We start from the raw sequence: 24,974 nt of genomic DNA on the forward strand, positions 1-24,974 counted from the left end.
AGTGCCAAAAGTACCCCCCCCCCCGCCAGCCCTCGGTTTTTCTGTACCCCTCCGCAGAAATCATCGACACGTTTTATCGGGCTTGTGCGCTTACCATTATAAAAACATGCATAAAATGTAAATTTTAAAAAATGAACAGCAATCGTTCAACATTATTGAGGATGAATTACACTTGCACGTACACGTGGTCCTCCGCACGTGTCTGTTTCTATCCTGGGCGGCACATGACCACATGTGTACACATGTACAGCCATTTTTGCCAAGCCATTGCTGGAAGAGGGCCTCCACACGCCGTGTCCGTCACAGGTGTCCTTCAACCAACCATACTTCACCACGCTGATCAGTGCACGCCTCTGAAGGTTTCGTAATGCGTTCTACCACAGGAGTCTGCATTCAACGATCATTTCTAAAACTGTTTGTTCCATCTTAAAGATTTTTCCTCGTCTTAGTTTGCTATTCTATCAAACCTTGTCATTTTTTCATAATCACATCATATTACTAAAACCCTCGTCTCCTCAAATCAGCCAATCACAGGGGGCGACAGATAGGATGGGACAGTGTACACTTTTATTCGTCTTAAAGTACTCACCAGCGCAGCTTGCCTCGGTTTTGATCATGTGCAGCGACGGGTTTGGGCTGCAGTCTCCTACCTCTGATGAGGCCCGGGTGTGCCCATCATTTTCTGTGTAGGCCAAAGAGCAAGGCACACAAACATTTGGGGAGGGGGAGAAATGAACAATGATCAGTGAATTTTGATTTAAAGCTTTCGTGACTGCAGGGATTCATCTTCTTGGTTCTTTCGGTAAAGTCACGTAGAAGGGAAATAATAAAAATAAAACATAATAAAATTAAATTCTCACGACTGCTTGTGTTGTGGCCGAAACGTCATGAGAATTGTATTTTATTATGTTTTATATATTATTACTTTATTATTTCCCTTCTACGTGACTTTACCAAACGTACCAAGAAAATGATCAGTGAAGTAAACGTTCCGGCCTGGTGGTTCAGCAGTAGAGCAAGCGGATCGCCATCGGGAGTTTGGGAATTTTATATCCTGGTCGGTGGAATGACTTGGCCATCATCCCTCCGGGATCAATAAAATGAGTACGACTTTGTAGGGAAGTTAACAATTGTTGTCCTATAATAGCTTGGCCCCCGCCATAGGAAAATGGAATATTCACCATTGGATCAGTGCTGTAAAAAGAGATGAGCACTGCCTGAATGCTTGCTTTGGCTAATATTTGGCAGAAATACGACCATGTAAGTGTTTTTTTTCATCAGTTTGAAATGATTCTGCCAAAAGAGCAGGTAAATAGTTGAATCTGGCTCAAAAACTTTTTTATAAACTTGACAAATGAGGTTGAAAAGCGTGGGGAAATGTTAAATACCCCGCCTGGTATACAAGTCGTGGGTTCGATCCCGACCTAGACGCCTGTATATTTGGATGTTGCGTGTTCTCCCCGTGGTCGAGTGGATTTTTCTCCAGGTCCTCTGGTTTTTCTCTCAACATTAAGAATCAACATCATGCGTTCAGAGTATTTGACTGCAATACAATTGCACGTGATGATAAGCCACTTCGTGCAGGTATCACTCGTGGCCAGGTCGCTTCTGAAAAAGAGCCATATAGCTCAGTGGGCCTTACCTGGTAAAATAAGAATAGTTTAGTTTAGCGTGAATGCATTTGCTCTATCGTCTGTCAATAACAGAAGGCCACGATAACTCCTGTGAAGATAATCCAACATGAACAAAATTTTAGCACAAATGTCGTGTTGCTATTATAAACTTATCTATAATAAAATCGACTAAATTGATACAAGGATAGGTGACAACCAGCACTGAAAGTATTCGCCTTGCCTGCGAAGGCGATGTTATTACATTAGACATCATTTCGCGATGTCACTTGTCATACTCCGCGTGAATACATCTCATTGTACAACTTTAAACGTAAACATATTACTGCTTTGCGAGCCGAACGCACTTTTACCATCGACATCTTGATCATCCGCATCATCCATTGCTTTTTCCTCAAAAATTATTTCCTTGCTGTCCGAAATGGAGCGTCCGGCACTGGCCCCAGCACCATCAAAGTCTCCCAGCCTCTGTGCGCAAACCAGTAGCTCTCGGCTCAAGCCGCTGAAAAGTGTGAGCAGCACGTCCACCAGGCCTCCCAGCGTCACATCGCCCTGAGATGGCGCAGCGTCCCAGCGCGGCGTCCCAGCGTCGTGGGGCTCGGCACCCTGCAGGGCCTTCACCACCTGCCGCAGCACGGCGTAGAAGCCGAAGGGCAGGCGGTCGCGCGCCGTAGAAAGCAGCTCGGCCCGCACGAGGCCATCCCCGATGCAGGCGCGCAGGACCCCGTAGTCCCGGATGCCCAACTCCGAATCCATGGCCCGGGCCACCTCCTCGTTCACGCCCTGCGCCTCCAGCCACGCCGGGAAGTCTCCGCTAGGCTCAAGCACTGGGGTTGCCATCGCGCACGCCATTCTGGTGGGACGTGCAAACATATCACGTTAGTTGCGTCATTAATTTGGTTAGCTGTTTGAAAAAGGAACTGACAAGGTTCTCACCTGATGTAGAATCTCCTCTTTATGGGTATCGTGCAAGAAGATAGGCGTGGAGTCTGTGTTGAGGTCACGGTTGTTGCAGGGCTGGGATCAGAGCTGCGGTCAGCCACAAGCAAGAACATAAATGTGCGAGTCATAAAACTGCCAAACGATGCCATTTTGCAATGCTGAAAGCTGGCCATTAACAAAAAGGGCAGCGTGAAATCCCAAAAGCAACCACACAGTTAGCTTTCCGTTGTGTACATACCTTTGGAACCTCATTTGCCAGTAGAAAAATATAATTGTTTTTTTACCCTTTAATCTGGCAACAAAACTGACACCTTTTTTACAAGAAGTCATGTTTGCATAGACCACAATACCTGTAGTCGTAATGCAAACAAAAAACATAACTCTGATGATGTATGCACTGTCCTTGAAGTTGATTGGTCCACACCCGAGACAGCTTTCCTGACGCCAAAAGGCGTCATCTGGTCCAACACCATGTGAGACTAGGCTCTAAGGAAAGCTGTCTCGGGTGTGGACCAATCAACTTCAAGGACAGTGCATACATTATCAGAGTTATGTTTTTTGTTTGCATTACGACTGCAGGTATTGTGGTCTATGAAAACATGACTCCTTGTAAAAAAAGGTGTCAGTTTCGTTGCCAGATAAAAGGCTAAAAAAACAATTATCGTGTACATACCTTTTTTGGTAATCCACTGTTGGATTAGCCCAGGGGTCCTCAAACGTTTTAAACAGGGGGCCAGTTCACTGTCCCTCAGACCGTTGGAGGGCCGGACTATAGTTAAAAAAAACTATGAACAAATTCCTATGCACACTGCATATATCTTATTTTGAAGTGAATAAACAAAACGGGAAAAATACAATATTTAAAATGAAGAACAAGTAAAGTTAAATCAACAAACTTGCCAGTATTTCAATGGGAACTATGGGCCTGCTTTTGGCTAATGAGATGGTCAATGTCCGGTTCCATATTTGTCACTGCTAGTCGTAACAAGTGATGCAAGTGTGCATCCGTTAGTCTAGATCTGGTTGGAGATTTCAAATGTTTCATTCTGGAAAAAGTCTGTTCACAGACTTGTGCTGCCAAAGATGGTTGCCATTTTGAGTGCATGGTTCCTGAGATGAGGATATGTCTCAGAGGAGAGAGATGCATAGAAATTATGAAGGCTGCTTGACTTGAATGCGTCTTTCAGAGAGTCACAATTCTGCAGTTCAGCCAGTTCCATTTGGTAAATTGTATCCACATTTTCAATGTCAATAGAAAATGGGTTACGGAAAAGCTGTATGTCCTGTTCATGGAGATGAAGCTCTTTAAATCTAAATTGGAACTCCTTTTGCAATTTTTCCAGTGAATCCACACATGTTTTGTTTGGGAATGCAACCAATGGTTTTTCCGCTAACAGATTTTGAGTTGTGGGGAGATGGCAGAAGTTTTCCTCCTTCACTTGTTTGATGAGGAGGCCTAATTTTACTTCAAATGCTTGGACATGTGATTGCATATCACAGATGAGCTTCCCCTTTCCTTGAAGTTGCACATTGAAACTGTTGAGTAGCTCTGTTACATCTGTCAGAAAGGCAAGGTGCCATTTCCATTCTGCATCATTGAGCTCTGGTACTTCTTTGTTTTTTGAAAGCAAAAAAGCTGTAATCTGTGGAAGTAAGTCATAGAAACGTTTCAAAACTCTCCCTCGACTCAGCCAACGGACTTGTGTGTGGTACAGAACATCTTCATAGTCAACATTTAGCTCCGACAGAAATTCCTGAACTTGTCTGTGGTTTAGTGCATGACCTCTAATGAAGTTAACACAAGATACCACAATTTTCATAACAGAGTCCCACTTCAGTGATTTACTACACAGCGCTTGTTGGTGGATGAGGCAGTATATGGCTATTGGATGAGAATGGTTATGTTTGTCCATCTCTTGGTTAATGCGAGCAATTACTCATTTCTTAGACCCTACCATGCTAGGAGCACCATCAGTTGTCACACTGGCTAGTTTAGCCCAGTTCAGCTCCAAACCATTCACAGTTTGGCAAACCTTTTCATAGATATCCTCTCCTGTAGTTGTTCCTTTGATGCTTTGCAGTGCAGCAAGCTCTTCTGTGACTTCGAAATAGTCATTCGTCCCACGAATAAAAATTAAAAGTTGTGCAGAATCACGAACATCATTGCTTTCGTCGAGTGCCAAGGAAAAATAGGAAAGTTTTTTTGTGGAGTTTTGCAAATGCTGATGCAAATTGTCTCCCATTTCTTCAATCCTCCGTGTAATTGTAGGTCCTGAAAGACTCACTGTACTAAACAAATCGGCCTTCTCTGGACACATCTCTTTGGCAACAGAAAGAAGGCATTCTTTAACAAATTCTCCCTCCACGAATGGTCTGCCAGTGCACGCTATTAGCTTGGCAACTTGATAACTTGCTCGCAGTGATGAAATATTTAGCTGCTTCTGCTTCACAAAAGTATTTTGCTGAGTTGTTAATGTATTTTTCAGTTTTAATATTTTATCTTTTCTCACTTCTCCGACCAAACAATCATATTTATCTTTATGTTGAGTTTCATAGTGTCGACGTAAATTGTATTCTTTGAACACAGACACTATATTCTGGCATACCAGACACACAGCTCTTTCCTTGTACTGCATGAAAAAGTAATCATAAGTCCACTGTTCTTTGAATATCCTACACTCCGAGTCAATTTTTCTCTTTCTTGACATCATTGTTTCCTAGGGAGTCAAAATTGCTATTAGTAAAATACCAATATATATACAGCGCTACAAAAACAATATACCTGCAATAACTTTGCCCACACAGAGACATACAAACTGCACTGCCCATCAATGCAGTCTGATTGGGGGAACTCTGCTTTTACCCCAGGCTCACACTGGTGCGGGTGCCATTAAAAAGTTAATTACATCTGCAGTTTTGTTCACAGATCGCAGTGCGGTGGGCCCAATGAGTGCCCACCGCCGCAGCTCAATCAGTGCTCACCAGCGCAGCCCAATCAGTGCCCACCAGCGCAGCTCAATCAGTGCTCATCAGCGCAGCCAAATCAGTGCTCGCCACCGCAGCCCAATCAGTGCTCACCAGCGCAGCCCAATGAGTGCTCACCAGCGCAGCCCAATTAGTGCTCACAAGCGCAGCCCAATTAGTGCTCACAAGCGCAGCCCAATTAGTGACCATGGGCCGGATAAATGTCCTCAGCGGGCCGCATGTGGCCCGCGGGCCGTAGTTTGAGGACCCCTGGATTAGCCCTTCCCCACGCCATGCAAGTCGTGTTGTGGATCAGACCATACTTCACCAGGACGGTGTGGGTTGAAGGCGGGGAGCATAGATGCTAGTTGTAATTACCAGCGAAATGTCGTACTCGAATTGTAAATCTGGGTTTACTCTCCAACACACCGGTGTGCTGAACTAGTAACACATTGGCATGTTTCACTTACGTGACAAATCTTGCTAATTGGCTATGTCGTGTAGTGGTGGATTTAACGACGTATCTATATTTATGCGATCTAACCCAAAAAAAACTTTTATTACGGTTAGAAGTATAGTGCCACTATGGATGTTAATGCACCGCACTCTACTGCCCACCACGCAGCCTCGCAATCTACAACCCTCGTCATGCACAGTGGGCGCCCATCCAAGCGTCAGCCAGATTCAAACCTGCTCAACAACTGAGATCTGGCGCATTTCAGGTCATTTCGCCACCAGCAGGCTCGAGATTAAATGCAATTGGTTTTTAAAATCACGAGCACATACTGTGTTACACACAACTGTATGATAGCGCGGTCGTAATTGTAGACAACCAAATTTTTACTTGATACATCTGGGACGTCAAAAACAGGAGAGAACCTCTCTGAGCTTAAGACTGTGCAGCCCTTTGTCAAAATATTGCTGGATGAAAGTTTCCCACGCCGCGAGGGCCGTGGTGGTCGTTTGACCATACTTCACCAGGTTGGTGAAGGGGGATGACCAAGCTGTCATGAAGAGGCCCTTTGGGGAGACTTCCGAAAGCATTGACGTGACGTCATTGTTTCTGACACAACGTGGTGCACTTGTTACTGCTGCAAGACTTCACAATTGAGCTTTCTTTAAAAAAAAGTTACATTTTCCAATAGACTCTCGATTATCCGCGCTAATGACGGGGAGGACAGACGCGGATAATTCAAAATCGTGGACAATCCAAAAATATAACCATTTTCCGTGGATATCTATGCCAAAAACCACTAATATTATCGGTATAAATTACCGATCGATGCCCATTCTCAGTGCCTGTTCCCGCGCAGAAGACTCTGCCCACGAGCAAAGCCACGCCATTCAAAATCAATCAAACTCCGCCCACCGTTGTAAAGATATGGCAATTACTGTACTGGAAAGGCTGTTTGTTCGGTTTAAGCACGTGACGTGTAATAAACATTTCCAAGAATAACAATTAATAACTATTTTTAGATTTAAAAAGATTTGGGCTTAAGGGAAAATCCATGAATTGGTCAAATCGGATAAACCGCACGCGGATAGTTGAGTCTCCTGCAAGTGGTATGTGGGTGAGGAGGGGGAGGGGGGGTCGGATTAAAATCTAAATAATATTAATCACGCAGCCTCCCCTATAAAGCACCACCATGGAAGAGACGGAGCGATTAAATCAGCTCGTGTGCAAGACTGATTATGAATGTGTGGTATGGCGGGACACATAAAGGATGGTGACGGCTTGTGGGCAGATTTGGTGGGGGAGGGGAATTCCCTCCATCCCAGCAGTGGATAGATCACGGCTGATTGACGACGACGTCGATGACAGCATCTCACACAATTATTCTGACAGCACCACCCATCACGTCAATAGGCAACTGGCGGAGTCACACGCATTCCCGTTACCGCATAAACAACACATTCCTGCGGAGGGAGCTGGTAGGAACGTTGGGTTGCTCGGTCAATGGCCAGGGTTAACGGCGGCGTGGTGTATTCCGCATATATACCGGACTGTGAGGGCGGGCACAAGCCGGCGTGAGTAGGTTAAACGTTGAGTTTTATAAGGGCACCACGGGGTGACCAGCCCCTCCCCACCCAGCCCCACCCTCCCCACCCAGCCCCACCCTCCCCACCCAGCCCCACCCTCCCCACCCAGCCCCACCCTCCCCACCCAGCCCCACCCTCCCCACCCAGCCCCACCCTCCCCACCCAGCCCCACCCTCCCCACCCAGCCCCACCCTCCCCACCCAGCCCCACCCTCCCCACCCAGCCCCACTCTCCCCACCCAGCCCCACCCTCCCCACCCAGCCCCACCCTCCCCACCCAGCCCCACCCCATTATTTTATTGATATTACCACCTCTATTATTTTATTATTTACTTACCTACGTGCCTTTACCGAATCGAAACAAAAGAATAAATCATAATTTTATTAATATTATCTCTATTATTTTATTATTTACTTATTTCCCCCCCCCCCTACGTGACTTTACCGAAAAAACCTAAGAGTACGAAAACAACATTCACAGGGGTTGCAGGTCGCAACTCGGCACGCACAAATGTGTGTGCCTCGCCACCGATGAACCACGACGATCGATACCTTTGTCGATCTCGTCAAGGAGCGGACACCGGCACGCCAACTCCGGCTCATCGTCGCAAGCAGCGGCCGTCTGGAACGTTCTCTTCCTTCCGACGGGAGGAAGCCACCGGGAACTTGCGATGCGTTTTTTTAAATCATTTGAATTGGAAAATTCATTCCCTTGGAACCGGACATCTGTGGGAAAAAAAAAGATTATATAACGCGTCGGATTCCTGCAGTTATACACGAAGAAGCTTTACAGCTCACGGTTGGAGGTGACGGATGCAGATAAAGCACCAAAGAGCTTCGCAGCGCCTCGGATTTCCTCCTCCGGGACGAAAGATTCCGATTCTGTCACGGGAACGCAGCTGGCGGGGGAAGCCGTCGCTGGCTTTTTCACCGCCACGTGCAGATTCATAAGCGGCTTAGGGACCGCGGCAATTTGCTTCGGCCACGTGCTTTTCATTATTATTATTATTCTTTTACACGATTTTATTTAACTCACCCTGTCTGTTGTTGTATCCTCAACTCTGTCTGTTGTCGTATCCTCAAATCTTGTAACTCAATTTTAACCCACTTCCCAGTGTGGTATCGACTGCAAACTTGGTGTACTGATGTCATATTTACGCTGCTTTGAGCCTCTCATGTTTTTGACGACCCTGCTCATTACCTGTCAACGCCCTTATCAGTGATCGTTTATCCTACAAATGCCCATCACAAGGTATAAACACAAATAGACAAAATTATTTTTTTATTGCCGGTATTGAAACGGCTGTACGCCGTATAGACCTGAAAACTAAATTTCCCTGTACAAGAATAGGGGTAAAGCGTCTGGGTTTACAGGTATGGTATAGTGCATAGTGTAGTGTATAGTGTAGCGTATAGTATGTAGTGCATAGTAGCGTACAATAGTGTCGTGTTTCGCATACCTGTCAACCCCTTATCAGTGCCTATCTTATTACCCTGCTCCCAGCAGCAGCAGACAAAGAATTCATGGAGTTTGGTGTGCAGTGCTGGGCCTCCGTTCTTCCATACTTCAGGAGGGATGCCATCGACTCCCGTGGTAAAGCTGCAGGAGTCGATGGCATCCCTCCTGAAGTATGGAAGAACGGAGGCCCAGCACTGCACACCAAACTCCATGAATTCTTCGTCTGCTGCTGGGAGCAGGGTAAACTCCCTCAAGATCTCAAAGATGCAGTCATCATCACCCTGTACAAGAACAAAGGGGAGAAATCAGACTGTTCCAATTATCGTGGCATAACACTTCTGTCCGTCGCCGGCAAAATCCTCGCAAGAGTACTGCTGAATAGACTGGTACCCGCAATAGCTGAAGATCACCTCCCAGAGACCCAGTGTGGCTTTAGAGCCAACCGGGGAACCACAGACATGGTGTTTGTCCTGAGGCAGATTCAGGAAAAGTGCCGGGAGCAAAACAAAGCACTGTACGTCACCTTTGTGGACCTGACAAAAGCGTTTGACACCGTGAGCAGGCAGGGACTTTGGAAAATCCTGGACAAGCTAGGCTGCCCACCGAAGTTCCTCACCATGATCGTCCAGCTTCATGAAGATCAGCTTGGACAAGTCAGAAATAGCAACAATCTCTCGCAGCCCTTCCCTATTGCAAACGGCGTGAAACAGGGCTGTGTTCTTGCTCCCACGCTGTTCACCATTTTGTTCAGCATGATGCTCCAGCAGGTCACAGAGGACCTCGACGACGCTGATGGCGTATACATCCGTTTTCGTCTCGACGGGAGCGTGTTCAACCTGAGGCGTTTGCAGGCCCACACAAAGACCATGGAGCAACTGATCAGGGAGCTGCTTTTTGCTGACGATGCCGCCCTCCTTGCTCATACAGAGGCAGCTATGCAGCGAATTACGTCCTGTTTCGCGAAAACAGCTCAGATCTTCGGCCTTGAAGTCAGCCTGAGGAAGACTGAAGTTCTTCATCAGTCCGCACCCCATGAGGAGCACCATCCACCAAGCATCTTCATTGAACAAACAGAACTGAAAGCTGTCCACCAGTTCAGCTACTTGGGGTGCGTCATCTCGTCTGACGCCAAGATCGACAACGAAGTCGACAACAGGCTGGCCAAGGCAAACAGTGCATTTGGCAGACTATACAAACGTGTCTGGAACAACAGAAACCTTAAAAGAGCCACAAAGGTCAACGTCTACAAAGCTGTTGTGCTGACCACTCTCCTGTATGGCGCTGAGTCCTGGGTCACGTACCGTCGTCACCTGAGTCTCCTCGAGCGTTTCCATCAGCGCTGCCTCCGCACAATCTTCAATATTCACTGGAGTGACTTCGTCGCCAACACTGAAGTCCTCAAGTCAGCGAAGGTCATCAGCATCGAGGCCATGGTCCTCAAGACACAGCTTCGTTGGGCAGGGCACATCGCCAGGATGGAGAACCACCGCTTGCCTAAGATCGTGCTGTATGGGGAACTGTCCTCTGGCCATCGCGACATAGGGGCACCACGAAAGCGATACAAAGACTCCCTGAAGAAGTCCCTCACTGCTTGCTGCATCGATCACCGTCAGTGGGCAACACAAGCAGCTGATCGCAACTCCTGGCGGCACACAGTCCACCAGGCCACCTCCTTCTTCGAAGATACCCGCAGGGCCCGTATGGAGGACAAAAGGAGGAGGAAGAACCATGATCCCTCAGCACCCATCCCAGATGAGACCTATACTTGCAGCTGTTGTGGCAGGACCTGCTTGTCCCGCATAGGCCTCTTCAGCCACCAGCGTGCCTGCAGAAGACGTGGATGTCCTTCCTAGATCTTCGTTCGCGAAGCCAAGCCATGATGATGAGTGTATAGTGTAGTGTATAGTGTAGCGTATAGTATGTAGTGCATAGTAGCGTACAATAGTGTCGTGTTTCGCATACCTGTCAACCCCTTATCAGTGCCTATCTTATTACAGACCAATTCAGGCCTAATTGGTCACCCCGTGCCCCTTATACATCTCAACGTTCATTCTACAAAGTCCCATCACAAGGTAGAAACACAAATTGACAAAATTAATTTTTATTGCCGGTATTGAAACGGCTTTACGCCGTATGGACCTGAAAACTCAAAATTTCCATGTACAAGAATATGGGTAAAGGGCCGTCCATAAATGACGTCACGCACCTGGGGGGGGGGGTCAGACATTTGTGACGATGTGTGACGAGGGGGGGGGGTTTGAGAAGAAATGTGACGTCACATCAAAATGCGCAACTTTGCATAAATATAAACACGTTCTACTTAATTAAATAGACTTTTTAATAAATGTTTTTATCCTGCAACATCAGAGTGCAGCGCCACATTAAATACGCACTACAATGACAATAGTTTAAAGCGATTTGAAGCCACTTTTATATTTTTTTGACGTCACATTTGAGGGGGGGTCTGACTTTTTGTGACGCCGTGTGACGAAGGGGGGGGGGGGTCAAAACTCGTCCAAAATCGCGTGACGTCATTTATGGACAGCCCCTAAAGCGTATGGGTTGATAGGGATGCCTTTTTGATGATGTTGGGTAGTTTTACATAGTCCACAATTGCGGCACAAACCAGTTGGTTCATCTTGGAGCATCTTTACTCGAGTTAACACATTCCTCCTGCGGAGGGAGCTAGTAGGAACGTTGGGTTGCTCGGTCAATGGCCAGGGTCAACGGCGGCGTGGTGTATTCCGCAAATATGCCCGACTGTGAGGGCGGGCACAAGCCGGCGTGAGTAGGTTAAACGTTTAAGGGCACCACGGGGTGACCAGCCCCTCCCCACCCAGCCCCACCCTCCTCACCCAGCCCCTCCCCACCCTCCCCTCTCCATCCAGCCCCACCCCTCCCATTTTTGTATGCACGACGGATGGACGGACACAATAATCCCCTGTGGGCTGGTGTAACCAGGAGGTTCCTACCAGTATAATGGCCCCTTCCCCAACCCCTTGTTGTAGAAAGATGGACAGAGAAAATGCATAAACGCTTTTAAACTGTTGGGAAACTAAACAAAAATAAATCTACTTATACAGTGAAAATGTCAGAATAATAAAACACGTTTCTCAATTAGAATCTTGAAAAAAGATTTATTATTTAAAAAACGCAATCCTTTCATTGTATTCCAAACGAAACAAAAACTACACACAGTAGTTTAGGGGATATACAGCTGACTGAACAGCTCGCTCATTGGCCCCAAGGAGCATGTGACTGCTCCAATGCTCTTTCACCAGGCATGCATCAGTGTATGTGTGTCATCCACCAACCTCCTCCCTAGATCTACATCTAGGATGGGTGAACGTCTTACCTCCAAGGACCAGTCTGTCTCATCAACATCTGGGTGCCACTCCAATGTCTGTCTCAGTAATGTGCCCTCCTCCTCCTCCTCCATCCTCCTCTTCATGATTTGAGCCCAATTACTTTCCTGCCTCTCGTTCTAAACTTCAAAGTTAATGACCCTATCGTGGTGCGAAATTCCCAGTATTATCCACGCGCTCCTATACTGAAAGGCCAAGATATGTATGATCTTTTCGTTGCTTTGTTAGTATCCATGTAGCAACTCACACCACCACCACCACCACCCCAAACTCAGATACAAGGAATTATCAGGATTCAGTCACAATTTGACTCAACGATCAAAGTATATTTTTGAATCTCGTTAAGTTTGAATTCTCCATCTCACATGTTCTTTTCCATTGATTCTATCTCATTTGTTCCTACCATTCTGCTATAGAAAACATTTTCATATATTACTGCGTAGCTTTTCGTGGTCGTCCTGTTGTCAGTTCGCACCGCGTGCTGTTCGACATAATGTCCGACGTTTCGCTCTGTGTTTTGTGAGGCTCTTTGGGAAGAAGGCGTTTCCTTCACGAGGAAGCTCCCAGCACGTGCAGAAAAACACGTACGGTAACCCAGAAACTCATTCCCACTTGGAGCAGAACTGTCCCACAAAAATACTAAAGCCGCCATCCCCTAAAGCCGCGCAGCGCGTCACTCGGGTCAAAGCACCCTTTCCCCCAGGTGTGCGTTCTGGTGGCTCATCAGGGCGTTGAAGTCCGCGAAGGTCTGCGGGCACACGACACAGCGGTACAGATTCTCGCCCGCGTGCTTGTGCTGGTGGTGCTTGAATCGGTAGAGGTACGAGAACTCCTGGCCACACACGCCGCAGCGATAGGGCTTCTCGCCCGTGTGTGTGCGCACGTGCACCTTGAGGTTGCCGTTGCGCGAGAAAGACTGGTGGCACAGCTTGCACTGGTATGGCTTCTCGCCCGTATGCGTGCTCTGGTGCGCCTTGAGGTGCGACTTCTGCGTGAACGACTGGCCGCACATCTTGCAGCGGTACGGCTTCTCGCCCGTGTGCGTGCGCTGGTGGTCCTTGAGGTGGCAGTTCTGCGAGAAGCTCTTCCTGCACACCGTGCACTGGTATGGCCTCTCGCCAGCGCCCGAGCCAGACTGCACGGTCCACTGCTGGCCAACGTGAAACTCTAGGAGGTCGACGTCATGGAGAGGAGGGCACGGCTCATCGTTCAACGGAGACACGTTTAGGCCCGGCGCCTCCTGTTGGAGAGTTTGTCCGCTGACGAGCGGAGCGGGCGTGTAGACGACGCTGAGGGGTAACTCTGCGGCGTCAGCGTCACTTCCGTGCGTTTCGCTGCCCGTCTGCCGCTGCTGCTGCGGTTGCCGTGTCCAGGGATGTGCACCAGCCTTGATAGAGTCCGTGAGGTCCAGTCCCACCTCTTGAAGAACGTTTACATCTTGGACGATGTTGCTTTTTCCTGGATGCAATGAAAAAGAGAAATAATTTACATTCAAGTCTCTCCTTCTTACAAGTTGGCTCTTGGTTGTGAAGGCCATTGATATTTTTAATTCCCACATGACAATTGAAGTGATAATTTTGTCAGTGCTGCAAAATGAAATGTAATTATTTTCTTTTGTTAAAGTTCAGTCAGTGGTGACCAACCGAGGCCATTTAACTCACTCCGCTTGAGAAAATAGTTTATTCACCGATGACTGAAAACTGGATTTTAACCCAGAATCTCAGTTGTTGTCATCTCAGCGTTCTGACCTCTAAAGCTACCCAGCCACCTCTGAAGTAATTGTGGTTTGATAATTGTTTTTTTACCCTTCTATCTGGCAACAAAACTGACACTTTTTTTACAAGGAGTCATGTTTGCATAGACCACAATAACTGCAGTCATAATGCAAACACAAAACATAACTCTGATAATGTATGCACTGTCCTTGAAGTTGATTGGTCCACACCCGAGACAGCTTTCCTTAGAGCCTAGTCTCACATGGGTTGGACCAGATGACGCCAAAAGGCGCACAACTCAAAGAAAATGCACCATCAGAGTATGAGAGCTCGGGGTAAGCATTTACACCATTGTTTGCATTATGACTGCAGGTATTGTGGTCTAACCCATGTGAGACTAGGCTCTAAGGAAAGCTGTCTCAGGTGTGGACTAATCAACTTCAAGGACAGTGCACATTATCAGAGTTATGTTTTTTGTTTGCATTATGACTGCAGGTATTGTGGTCTATGTAAACATGACTCCTTGTAAAAAAGGTGTCAGTTTTGTTGCCAGATAGAAGGGTAAAAAACCAATTATCATATTTTTTACTGGCAAATGAGGTTCCAATGGTGTAATTGTGGTTTATTGTCTTACCTCCATGGGCCTCCGTTTTTATCGCGATTAATGTCTGGTTGAGATCAGGGTCGTCCACTTCTGAAGCCAGTTTCTCTCCACCTTCATCTGATGCGAAGAAAAAAACACCAACTATATTGTTAAGGTTATTGCGGTTAAACGCCTCTCATCAGTGGTGACGTGGCTGGAGGTACTGTTCGCGAATATTAATCGTGAATCGAGTTTGCACTCCGATAATTTTTTGTATTGTTTTATACCTGTCAACCCCTTATGAGTGCCTAGCTTATTAAAGACCAATTCAGACCTTAATGGTCACCCCGTGCCTTTATAAATCTCAATGTTCATCCTACAAAGTCCCATTATAAGGGATAAACACAAACAAATAGACACATTTTTGTTTTTGCCCGTATTGAAACAGCTGTACGCCATATGGACCTGAAAACTCAAAATCTCCCTGTACAAGAATATGGGTAAACCGTATGGGTTGACAGGTATGTTTGTTGTTGTAACTTTCCGACCCACCCCTACTGGACATCTGTGAAAAAAAGCTTCATAGCTCATCGGATTTCTCCAGGATAAATATTCTGAAAATAAATAATAAATAAAGATTCTGATTTGCAGAAAACTCCTGCAAAGTTACCCGCGGATAAATGCAGATGTACACACGTGCATGAGTGTAAATTGACAAAGCACTGATGGATAAGGGCCTCCACATGCCGTGTCGGTGATAGGGGGTTATTTGACTATACTTCACCACAATAGTGCGTGTTGATGGAGGGGAGCACGGATGTGATGTGAATAGCAGGATAATAGTCATCGGGAGCCACTAACAGAAACTCGGTTATTACATTTCACATCGCGCTTGCTTCCACCTCATTAAAAGAAGAGACAACCCAAAAAAACAAAGAGCTCTCCGATCTTTTTTATTTATTTAAAGCTTTTGTGACTGCAGGGATTCATATTCTTGGTTCTTTCGGTAAAGTCACGTAAAAGGGAAATAATAAAATAATAAAACTATTAAACAATTTAATTCTCACGACATTTCGACTGCAACACAAGCAATCATCATCAGGTGTGAAATCCACAACAAGAACATTTGAAAAAAGTGGCATTTTTTTCTTAACGTCAGCATCACGGACAGCGATTTGGCAGTTGATCAGATGGACAAGTCCATCTATGTTCGGAAAAGAGGAGGGGGGAGAAGAAAATGGAATGCGGTCTGAAAGTTACCGTAAGCATGAACACAATCAATTAAGACCCAAAATGGTTTATCAAATCCTTCAAATGATTGCTAAGCCAGAATCCATCTTCTCGGTTGAAATTGTCTCTAACAATAGACCTCTAACAATAGAAATAAATCTGAGATTGAAAGCTTCAATCATGATAAACTATTTGAAAGTGACTTTCAGCTGTGCCCTAGAGATGCCGATGCACTGGCGTTGTATTAACGAGGGCTGAAAACACTGCAGATATGTCAAGAGATGTCTCATTAAAGTCACTCGCCAACGATGTTTCAGTCTCATGTTGGACAGCTCAGGACATGCAATGCAGTTGTGCAGCTACAAGCTAAGGCATTTCTGTTGTAATGGTTTTGTGTATTTAAATTGGGGGAAGAGCGGTGACACAGTGTTTGCGTATCGCACTCTGAACACAGCAACCTGAGTGTGGTTTCCGGCCAGGGCTACGAACATCAATGGCAGTGTGATATCTGAACCGATCATGGGTCACCAGCCCTCTTCCCACCACCCCGCAATCCCCCCCCAGTCCAAGGCCTTGTGATCAGTGTGGGGAAGTATTATCAAATCACCCCCAAGACCAACAGTGTGGGGAGGCCTTCAGGCAGCAGTGGAATGGCAAAGAGCTGTCCATCAGGTTACTTCCTTTAAATTAAGTCTCCGTTCAGCTGAAACACCTTTTGTGAAAGATCCAACGAAGAATATCCCTGGGTTTGATCTTCAAAAAAACTCATGGTCCACCCTAAATCGCATCCGTACAAACCATGGCAGATACGGATACCCGATGCACAAATGGAAAATTAAAAACTCTCCAGTGTGCGACTGTGGTCATCCAGAACAGACCGTACAACGTATTAACGACGCAATGCCCGATCCACAAACATGAAGAAGACATTACGGCGATACACTCCGCTGCTCCTGCAAGGTTGCCTGGCTCTGCGTCTACATCAGCCATATGAAAGAATAAGAATAAGTAAGTCTCACCTCCACAGGTCTCACTTTTCAGTGTGCACTCAACTTGACTGCAGTTCAAGCCGCCCGTTTCTTGGGCCCTGTTCTTCCCTTCTTTCTCATTTGCAACAAGAGGGGAGGGGGGAGGGCAGACATTCAAACAAGACATCAGTGAAAAAAAGAAATCCAAAAGGTGCAGACCTGCAATTACTTGCTGGGAATTGAGGAAGAGACGTCAGCAAAATGACGCTTGCCACTGAAAACCTTCCCAAGTCCCCAGGGAGTTACAAGTGTCCTGTCTTACCCTGGCCACACTGTTACGATACACATTCACCTCAAGCGAGGGGTAAGGAAGCTTTACTCTTCGGTTCTTTCAGTAAAGTCACGTAGAAAGATAAAATAATAAAGTCACGTAGAAAGAGAAAATATTATTTAATTTATTATTTTCTCTTTCTACGTGACTTTACCGAAAGCGCCAAATCAAGGAAGCTTTACCCGAGGGCCGAATAGGACACCCTCAATATTTTGGACATGAATCCTGTTTTTTTTTTTTAAGCCCGTATTTTTCTCCTGTAAATAAGCTGACATAAATGCAAATTTTGCCGATCACGGAACCTTTAAATAAATGGTAACCGCAGGAACAGTAGGCTAAGTACCGAGTCAGCAGCCAGTAGTTCTGTAGACTTAACATTAGTACAGCACAGTGGAGCGCCTGTTTATATGTGACGAAGTGGGGGGCAGGGGGGTAAACTTCGCGGATGCTCTCAGTCATCTATCCAGGAACCACTAGGAAACATTGACTAGATAGGACACCCCCAACTTTCAAAGCGTAGCTGTGCTCCTGTCATCAACAGATCTGTGCATAACTTTTAATGCTATCCCCTCTTATGCATGGACTTTTTATGGATATTTCCATTTACTTCCACACACGAATGCAAGAGCATTCGCTAATCCTCATGCAAGAGCTGCCGGAAGAAGTCTAAACACTCAGCGAGGCTTTCCTGGATAAATAAAGGAGACTTACTGTTGTAATTATAAGTACCTCCACACGCCTCTGCTTTGATCACATGTAATGTCTGGTTGGGGTTGGCGTCCTCTCTGTCCGAGTCTGGGGTCTCTCCAAGCTCATCTGAGGAGACTTAGGCCACAGACGCACAAGGTCATTAGATTTCTGCACTTCCCAAAATCATGAAATTGAGTAATTTTTGGGTCACATCTCATAAATAAAATACGGATAGCTCTCCAACATACTGGCGTGCTGAAGCGGTCATGAACTGGTGCATTTGTTCAAGTGACAACTTTATTAATTGGCTGTCTCAGGGGGAGGATGATGGACGACAAACATTTTACTTATGCAATCTTACCCAAATAAGTAATATTTTTAAAATACTTAAAAAAAACGCTTTAATGAAATGTACCCTACTAGTAATGGCAGAACTCCACGACTCCAGGAAGTGGCCCCGAAGCTTGCCATAACGTAAGGGGCCGTGGTGATTTACAGGCAACGCGAGTTGAGCGTGGACAATTATACCCAAGCCGAAACATAAGATATCAAAAACTTTGCTTAGAAATATATATATTTTATTTTTAATGATCAAATATAGTATTGTCATCAGTATGACATACGTATACCAAGTTTGCAGTCGATACGACATTGGGAAGTGGGTTAAAATTGAGTTATAAGATTTGAGGATACGACAACAGAGTGAGTTAAATAAAAGCGTGTAAAATATGAATCTTTTGTTCGCTAAAACCTACATGCTAAACATATCTCACATTGTTTCATCGTATTCCCAAATGTTATCCTGACTCATCATTGTCACATCATGAGATGATGAATCAATTCTGGTCTCGTGCAGAGCAGTGCAACCCTTCGTGTAAGAGAAGAGCCAGCGGAACCGGATACTACAGAGGTACCTCTTAAGAGGCCTTCCTGTGAGGTAGGGGGCAGAACTTTCCCAGCCACTTTGCCACTGAGAGTAAAGTTCATCGCATGGCAGTAAAAAATATTAATGTAATACAGTACTCAAAGCAGGAATGTCAAAATTAGTTTTTTTCTGCAGTCATTGGTGACCAGGCATAGACCATAAACTTCCAGCACTGATAACCCAGTTGAATCTAAACTATTTATTATTTTACCAGATAAAGCCCTCTGAGCTATTATTTCAGAGGTGACCTAGCCACACATGACAGCTCATTAAAGTGGCTATAATCATATGTGGGAATTTATAGTCAACAAATAATCTAAATGCATGTTTGTAAATGTGTAGGGAAAAAATTAGAGGACTCGGAGAAAAATCCATGCGACCTCAGGGAGAACTTACAAACTCCTAATATACAGGCGTCAAGGTTGGGAATCGAACCCACGATCTCCTGCGTATCAGGAAAGGGAGATAACATTACGCCACCGTGAGCTGGCTGCCTACATTAGAATCCAAGAAATTGGATCTGGGCAGCAGGTTTGATTGAATCTCAACAGCATTCACTGCTTTATCAGCTCCTGGAAAGACTGCACCTTTACCATTCATTGTGTATTCATCCATTTCATGCATCGTGTTGTCCTCAGGTGTGACCACTCTTGTGGCTGAAGTGGAAACCCCAGTACATGTTCCTTGGTTGTCCATGGCTCCCAACCTCCGCACAGACAGCAGCAGCTCCCGGCTCAAGCCGCTGAACAGTGCGAGCAGCACGTCCACCAGGCCTCCCAGTGTCACGTCGCCAGGGTTGGAGGAGGTTGCGGCGTCGTCCCAGCGCGCCGTCCCAGCGTCGTGGGGCTCAGCGCCCTGCAGGACCTTCACCACCTGCCGCAGCACGGCGTAGAAGCCGAAGGGCAGGCGGTCGCGCGCCGTGGCCAGTAGCTCGGCCCGCACGAGGCCGTCCCTGACACAGGCACGCAGGACCCCGTAGTCCCGGATGCCCAGCTCCGAGTCCATGGCCCGGGCCACCTCCTCGTTCACGCCCTGCGCCTCCAGCCACGCCGGGAAGTCCCCGCTCGGCTCCAGCACCGGGGTGGCCACTGCGCACGCCATCTGATGGGATGTGCAGAGGGCGAGAGTGTGTAGGGTCAAAAAGGTTGACGTTAGATTCACATCAAAGCATCAAGATGCAGTGTCCTTCAAGCAATAACAAATGGTAATCTTAATTTTTAACATACAATTATCAAATGTACAAGCTTTTTTGCCCGTCCAAGGATGAGTGTATATTGAAATAAATCTGAAATATTCAATAGAAAAATTGTTCAACTGATGATTATTCAAAGTCACGTAGATAGGTTCAAAGAAAATAACAAAAAGTAATTAAAAAACGACCACGTTTCGCGTTCGTTATCAGGAAGAAAAAAAAAGAGCTTATGATTATTAATGAGGGGGGTTACCCCATGTGGAGTGACGTCACCCGCTAATGGTTATTGGGGAGGGGTGCGGCATGTGGAGTGACGTCACCCCCTCATGGTTATTGTGGAGGGGTGCGGCATGTGCAGTGCGCGACCTTCTTGTGCGTTTGTGTAAATTTCCACGCGGGCAAGAATATTAATAAAAAGGGGGGGCCTTTTTGAAGTGACGTCACGCACGGATGTAGCACTGTGCAGCGTAGATTTATTTTTTACAATCACTTTCTGTAAAGAAACGTCATATTTGAAGCGACTTTGCGTAATAAATGATTTAATTCAGCTCGACCTTCCTCTGCGTTAGTGTAAAAATCCACCCACTCATGAATATTAATGAGGGGGGGGGTGGGCCTGATATGGAGTGACGTCACGCAGGGGGGGTGGGCATCATGTGGAGTGACGTCACGTGCGGGACGGACAGACATTTCTGGGTGATGGGTAATTTAAACCAAACAAAACAAAAAAAACTGTACAATTCCCATATTCTCTTGATTCTAAGATGCTCCAAAATGTGAGATGCACTTCAAACCTTGGAATTATTTTGAAATAAAAAGCGTTTGTTATAAATTTGAAGGCAATCTTCCGAAAGATGATTATCAAAACGTTACAAAGAGTATGGATTCCTGCAGTCACGAAAGCTTCAAATCAAGATAGTGTAAAGTAGTGTATAGTAGTGTATCGTAGTGTATAGTGTAGTGTATAGTAGTGTAGTGTATAGTCGTGTAGTGGTGTATAGTAGTGTAGTGTATAGTAGTGTAGTGTATAGTATAGTGTATAGTAATGTAGTCTATAGTAGTGTAGTGTATAATGTGGTGTATAGTAGTGTAATGTATAGTGTAGTGTATAGTAATGTAGTCTATAGTAGTGTAGTGTATAGTGTGGTGTATAGTAGTGTAGTGTATAGTGTAGTGTATAGTAGTGTAGTGTATAGTAGTGTAGTGTATAGTAGTGTAGTGTATAGTCGTGTAGTGGTGTATAGTAGTGTAGTGTATAGTGTAGTGTATAGTGTAGTGTATAGTAGTGTAGTGTATAGTAATGCAGGGTATAGTGTAGTGTATAGTGTAGTGTATAGTCTAGTGTATAGTAGTGTAGTGCATAGTGTAGTGTATAGTAGTGTAGTGTATAGTCTAGTGTATAGTAGTGTAGTGCATAGTGTAGTGTATAGTAGTGTAGTGTATAGTGTAGTGTGTAGTGTATAGTGTATAACATAGATATGAGAATGGTCAAACGACCGGTCACGGCCTGCATTCAGCAGCGGATTGACAACGAACTCCGTTGTTTATTATTACATCGGTAGAGAATGCCCCCCTCCGCCCACGCCGCCGAACTTGCCTTTACGTAGGTAGGGCGAGAATCTGTCGGTTCTTTAAGCGCGATTAAACGTCGCAAATACGCACATTTAGAGAAAGAATAAAAAAATAAACGCGTAACGAGACGCCAAATGTTAAGTTGATGATCGTTGAAGTTGCACGCAGGAGCGCTTCGCCTCCCCGTTCACAAACGGCCGATTCGCCCCGTTAGGGACGGCGGCGATTTTGCGATCGTTTGACCCGTAGATCAGTTTGAACGCTTTCGTGACCAATGTTATGTTATGGGGCCGTCCATAAATGACGTCACGCGATTTTTGACGATTTTTGACCCTCCCCCACCCTCGTCACACGGCGTCACAAAAAGTCAGACCCCCCCCCCTCAAATATGACGTCACAAAGCTCTGCCCCCCCTCCTCCCAAACCATATTTCCATTTTGAAAATAAAACATGCTTCAAATCGCTTTAAACTATTGTCATTGTAGTGCGTATTTAAAGTGGCCCTAAATGACGTCACGCACCTGAGGGGGGGGGGTCAGACATTTGTGACGATGTGTGATGAGGGGGGGGGGGGGGTTTGAGAAGAAATGTGACGTCACATCAAAATGCGCAACTTTAAATAAACATAGACAACACGTTCTACTAAATTAAATAGACTTTTTAATAAATGTTTTCTCCTGCAACATCAGAGTGCAGCGCCACATTAAATACGCACTACAATGACAATAGTTTAAAGCGAATTGAAATGTGTTTTATTTTGGAAGGGGGGGGGCAGAGCTTTGTGACGTCATATTTGAGGGGGGGGGGTCTGACTTTTTGTGACACCGTGTGACGAAGGGGGGGGGGGATTTATACAAATAGTGGCAGAGAAAATTTTAGTGAATTTCCGAACCAAAATGCGTTTCCCTTCCTGCAATTTAATTCTACTTCAATGCACGTTTTATGAACCAAGACTTACACTTGTTGCGGATGACTGGTGGCAGCGCGTTAGCTTCTTGATGCACAGATGCACGGTTCGGAATCGAGAGGCCGCCCTAGTTATTATACTGCGGCTGCATTAACCGTATAAAAAAAAAAAACTAAAATACCCGCCGCCAGGGCCGGATTAAGATTCTTGTAGGCCCTATGCACTTCTTTTTCGTAGGTCCTTCGGTGATACCTTTGTACAGTTGGCACTGTTGATGCCCTCGATGTTACTACCGCCGCTTGTTTCATGCGTTACTTCGTCCAGCCGCTGGACCAGGGGCGGTTTCTTCATTAGGGCGATTGGGCGACGCACCACCAATGTCATTCAACCACAGAGTCACGCTAGCCGTCACTGTGTCTCTGGATATAGTCCAATCAGCGTCATGTCACGTTCTGTGGAGTACTGCCTCTTTTTGGGCGATTTCACTCCGGCTGAGAATCGCCCCGAGTGGCCCCATAGACTTACATTCAAAGATGTTTTTTTTTCGAACGGGGGGCGCTGCAATGCATTCTCTATGGGTTCCGGGAGGGCTCGCACGAACGTGCTTACGTCATCATACGTAAGCACGTTTCATCCAACAATATAATTTGTCGCCACCTAGTGGAATCTTTAATAAAAGATACTTGAGTGGATTGTATTAATAGTGAGTATAGAAACAAACAAGATGTATTGTAAGAGTCACTTTATTTTTCATTAATATTAAAGAAGTGAAGTTGCCTTTACATGCTTAAGCTGTTAATTTATCCATTGCATGGGTGGACCTTATCCTTATCAATCATCCAGACATTTGCCCCCCCTGAGAGATTTTGCAGGAGCCGCCACTGCGCTGGACAGATGTTGTTACTGCTGATACGTTCATTATTTAGTCTGTGTCTTACTTCAATGCAAAAACGCTGTCTGCAGTGGAAACGCAGATTGAATTTGAAATTACCGAAGAGAAAACAAACAAGATAAGCCTAAACATATTCTAAGCGAAACTGTCTTCAACTAATTTTTGTTTACTACAATCATCATATCGGATGATGCCGCTGTAAAAGGATGCCATTCATTTTCGTCGATAACAAATTAAATATTCTGACAGCACGAGCGCATGTCGTTTAAGCTTAATTATTTGTTTGACGTTATCTTAGGTGTAATACGCGTCGCTTGCAACGAGTCAACGACTTGGTACCACTGCAAAGAAATTCCAAAGATCAGCTATATAAATATATTTATTCAAGATGGTATCGTGGTTACATTTTTTTATAATACATACAAACATTAGAAAACACATGGTCAACTTGTTTTCGTAGGACCTATGGCAACATTGCCTTATGTGGCCTATTGGATAACATGGCCCGGCCCGTCGCCTGCTTCACAGGTCAATCGCAAAAGTAGGCTACCATATGGCAGTCTCATAGTCCTTGCCAACTTTGTAAAAGAAAATACCCGCAAATTGACTCAATTGGAATACAATTATGCGTAGCAAATCACCATTCCAATTCCAAAAACTCGGCAGCCTTGGCAGGGCCCTCTTGAAAAAGTCATGAGAGTCAGTGAGGTTTTCCTAGGCAAACAAGCATCATAACAATAAATCATCCAGAATGTGACAGAGCTTGCCATAATTCAGGATTGAACCTGGATAGTACTTGAATGGGTGACCACGATGCATAACAGGTGTTGTGAATTTTCGTTGTTGTTGCAGTACCGCTCTGCTGACAACATAGCCCTTTTTAACACGGTAGGCTTTCGCGACCAATATCATCCATAATCGAGGTTTTTTGGGGTTAGATCCAGGGGCGGTTTCTTCATTAGGGCGATTGGGCGATGCACCACCAATGTCATTCAACCACAGAGTCACGCTAGCCGTCACTGTGCCTGTGGATATAGTCCAATCAGCGTCATGTCACGTTCTGTGGAGTACCGCCTCTTTTTGGGCGATTTCACTCCGGCTGAGAATCGCCCCGAGTGGCCCCATAGACTTACATTCAAAGATGTTTTTTTTCGAACGGGGGGGCGCTGCTATGCATTCTATATGGCTTCCGGGAGGGCTCGCCCTAACGTGCTTACGTCATCATACGTAAGCACGTTTCATCCAACAATATAATTTGTCACCACCTAGTGGAATCTTTAATACAAGAAACTTGAGTGGATTGTATTAATAGTGATTATAGAAACAAACAAGATGTATTGTAAGTCACTTTATTTTTCATTAATATTAAATAAGTGAAGTTGCCTTTACATGCTTAAGCTGTTAATTTATCCATTGCATGGGTGGACCTTATCCTTATCAATCATCCAGACATTTGCCCCCCCTGAGAGAATTTGCAGGAGCCGCCACTGGTTAGATCACGTAAATATATAAATGTGTCGTTAAAACCCGCCATCGGTGTAGACGAGTGAGGGCGGTGGGCCCACGTCG

The 24,974-nt window shown here is 45.6% G+C and overlaps 1 protein-coding gene across 1 annotated transcript in view; it reads right to left on the bottom strand.

Annotated features, from left to right (window-relative positions):
- Nucleotides 1-24,974, bottom strand: part of LOC133359023 (uncharacterized) — a 60,661-nt gene that overhangs the window by 6,006 nt on the left and 29,681 nt on the right. Inside the window, exons 10-20 of the mRNA XM_061577395.1 lie at nt 21,632-21,785; nt 19,436-19,943; nt 17,939-18,052; nt 16,948-17,028; nt 14,750-14,836; nt 13,092-13,858; nt 8,778-8,808; nt 8,375-8,498; nt 2,568-2,660; nt 1,979-2,484; nt 590-682 (exon numbers count right to left, since the gene is read on the bottom strand). Of these exons, the coding sequence (XP_061433379.1) occupies nt 590-682; nt 1,979-2,484; nt 2,568-2,660; nt 8,375-8,498; nt 8,778-8,808; nt 13,092-13,858; nt 14,750-14,836; nt 16,948-17,028; nt 17,939-18,052; nt 19,436-19,943; nt 21,632-21,785 (2,558 nt within the window). The remainder of the gene's footprint in view (nt 1-589; nt 683-1,978; nt 2,485-2,567; nt 2,661-8,374; nt 8,499-8,777; nt 8,809-13,091; nt 13,859-14,749; nt 14,837-16,947; nt 17,029-17,938; nt 18,053-19,435; nt 19,944-21,631; nt 21,786-24,974) is intronic.

This window comes from Lethenteron reissneri, chromosome 64 (genome assembly GCF_015708825.2).
Source record: "Lethenteron reissneri isolate LAM-NWPU_2019-01 chromosome 64, ASM1570882v1, whole genome shotgun sequence".
Lineage (NCBI taxonomy): Eukaryota > Metazoa > Chordata > Hyperoartia > Petromyzontiformes > Petromyzontidae > Lethenteron > Lethenteron reissneri.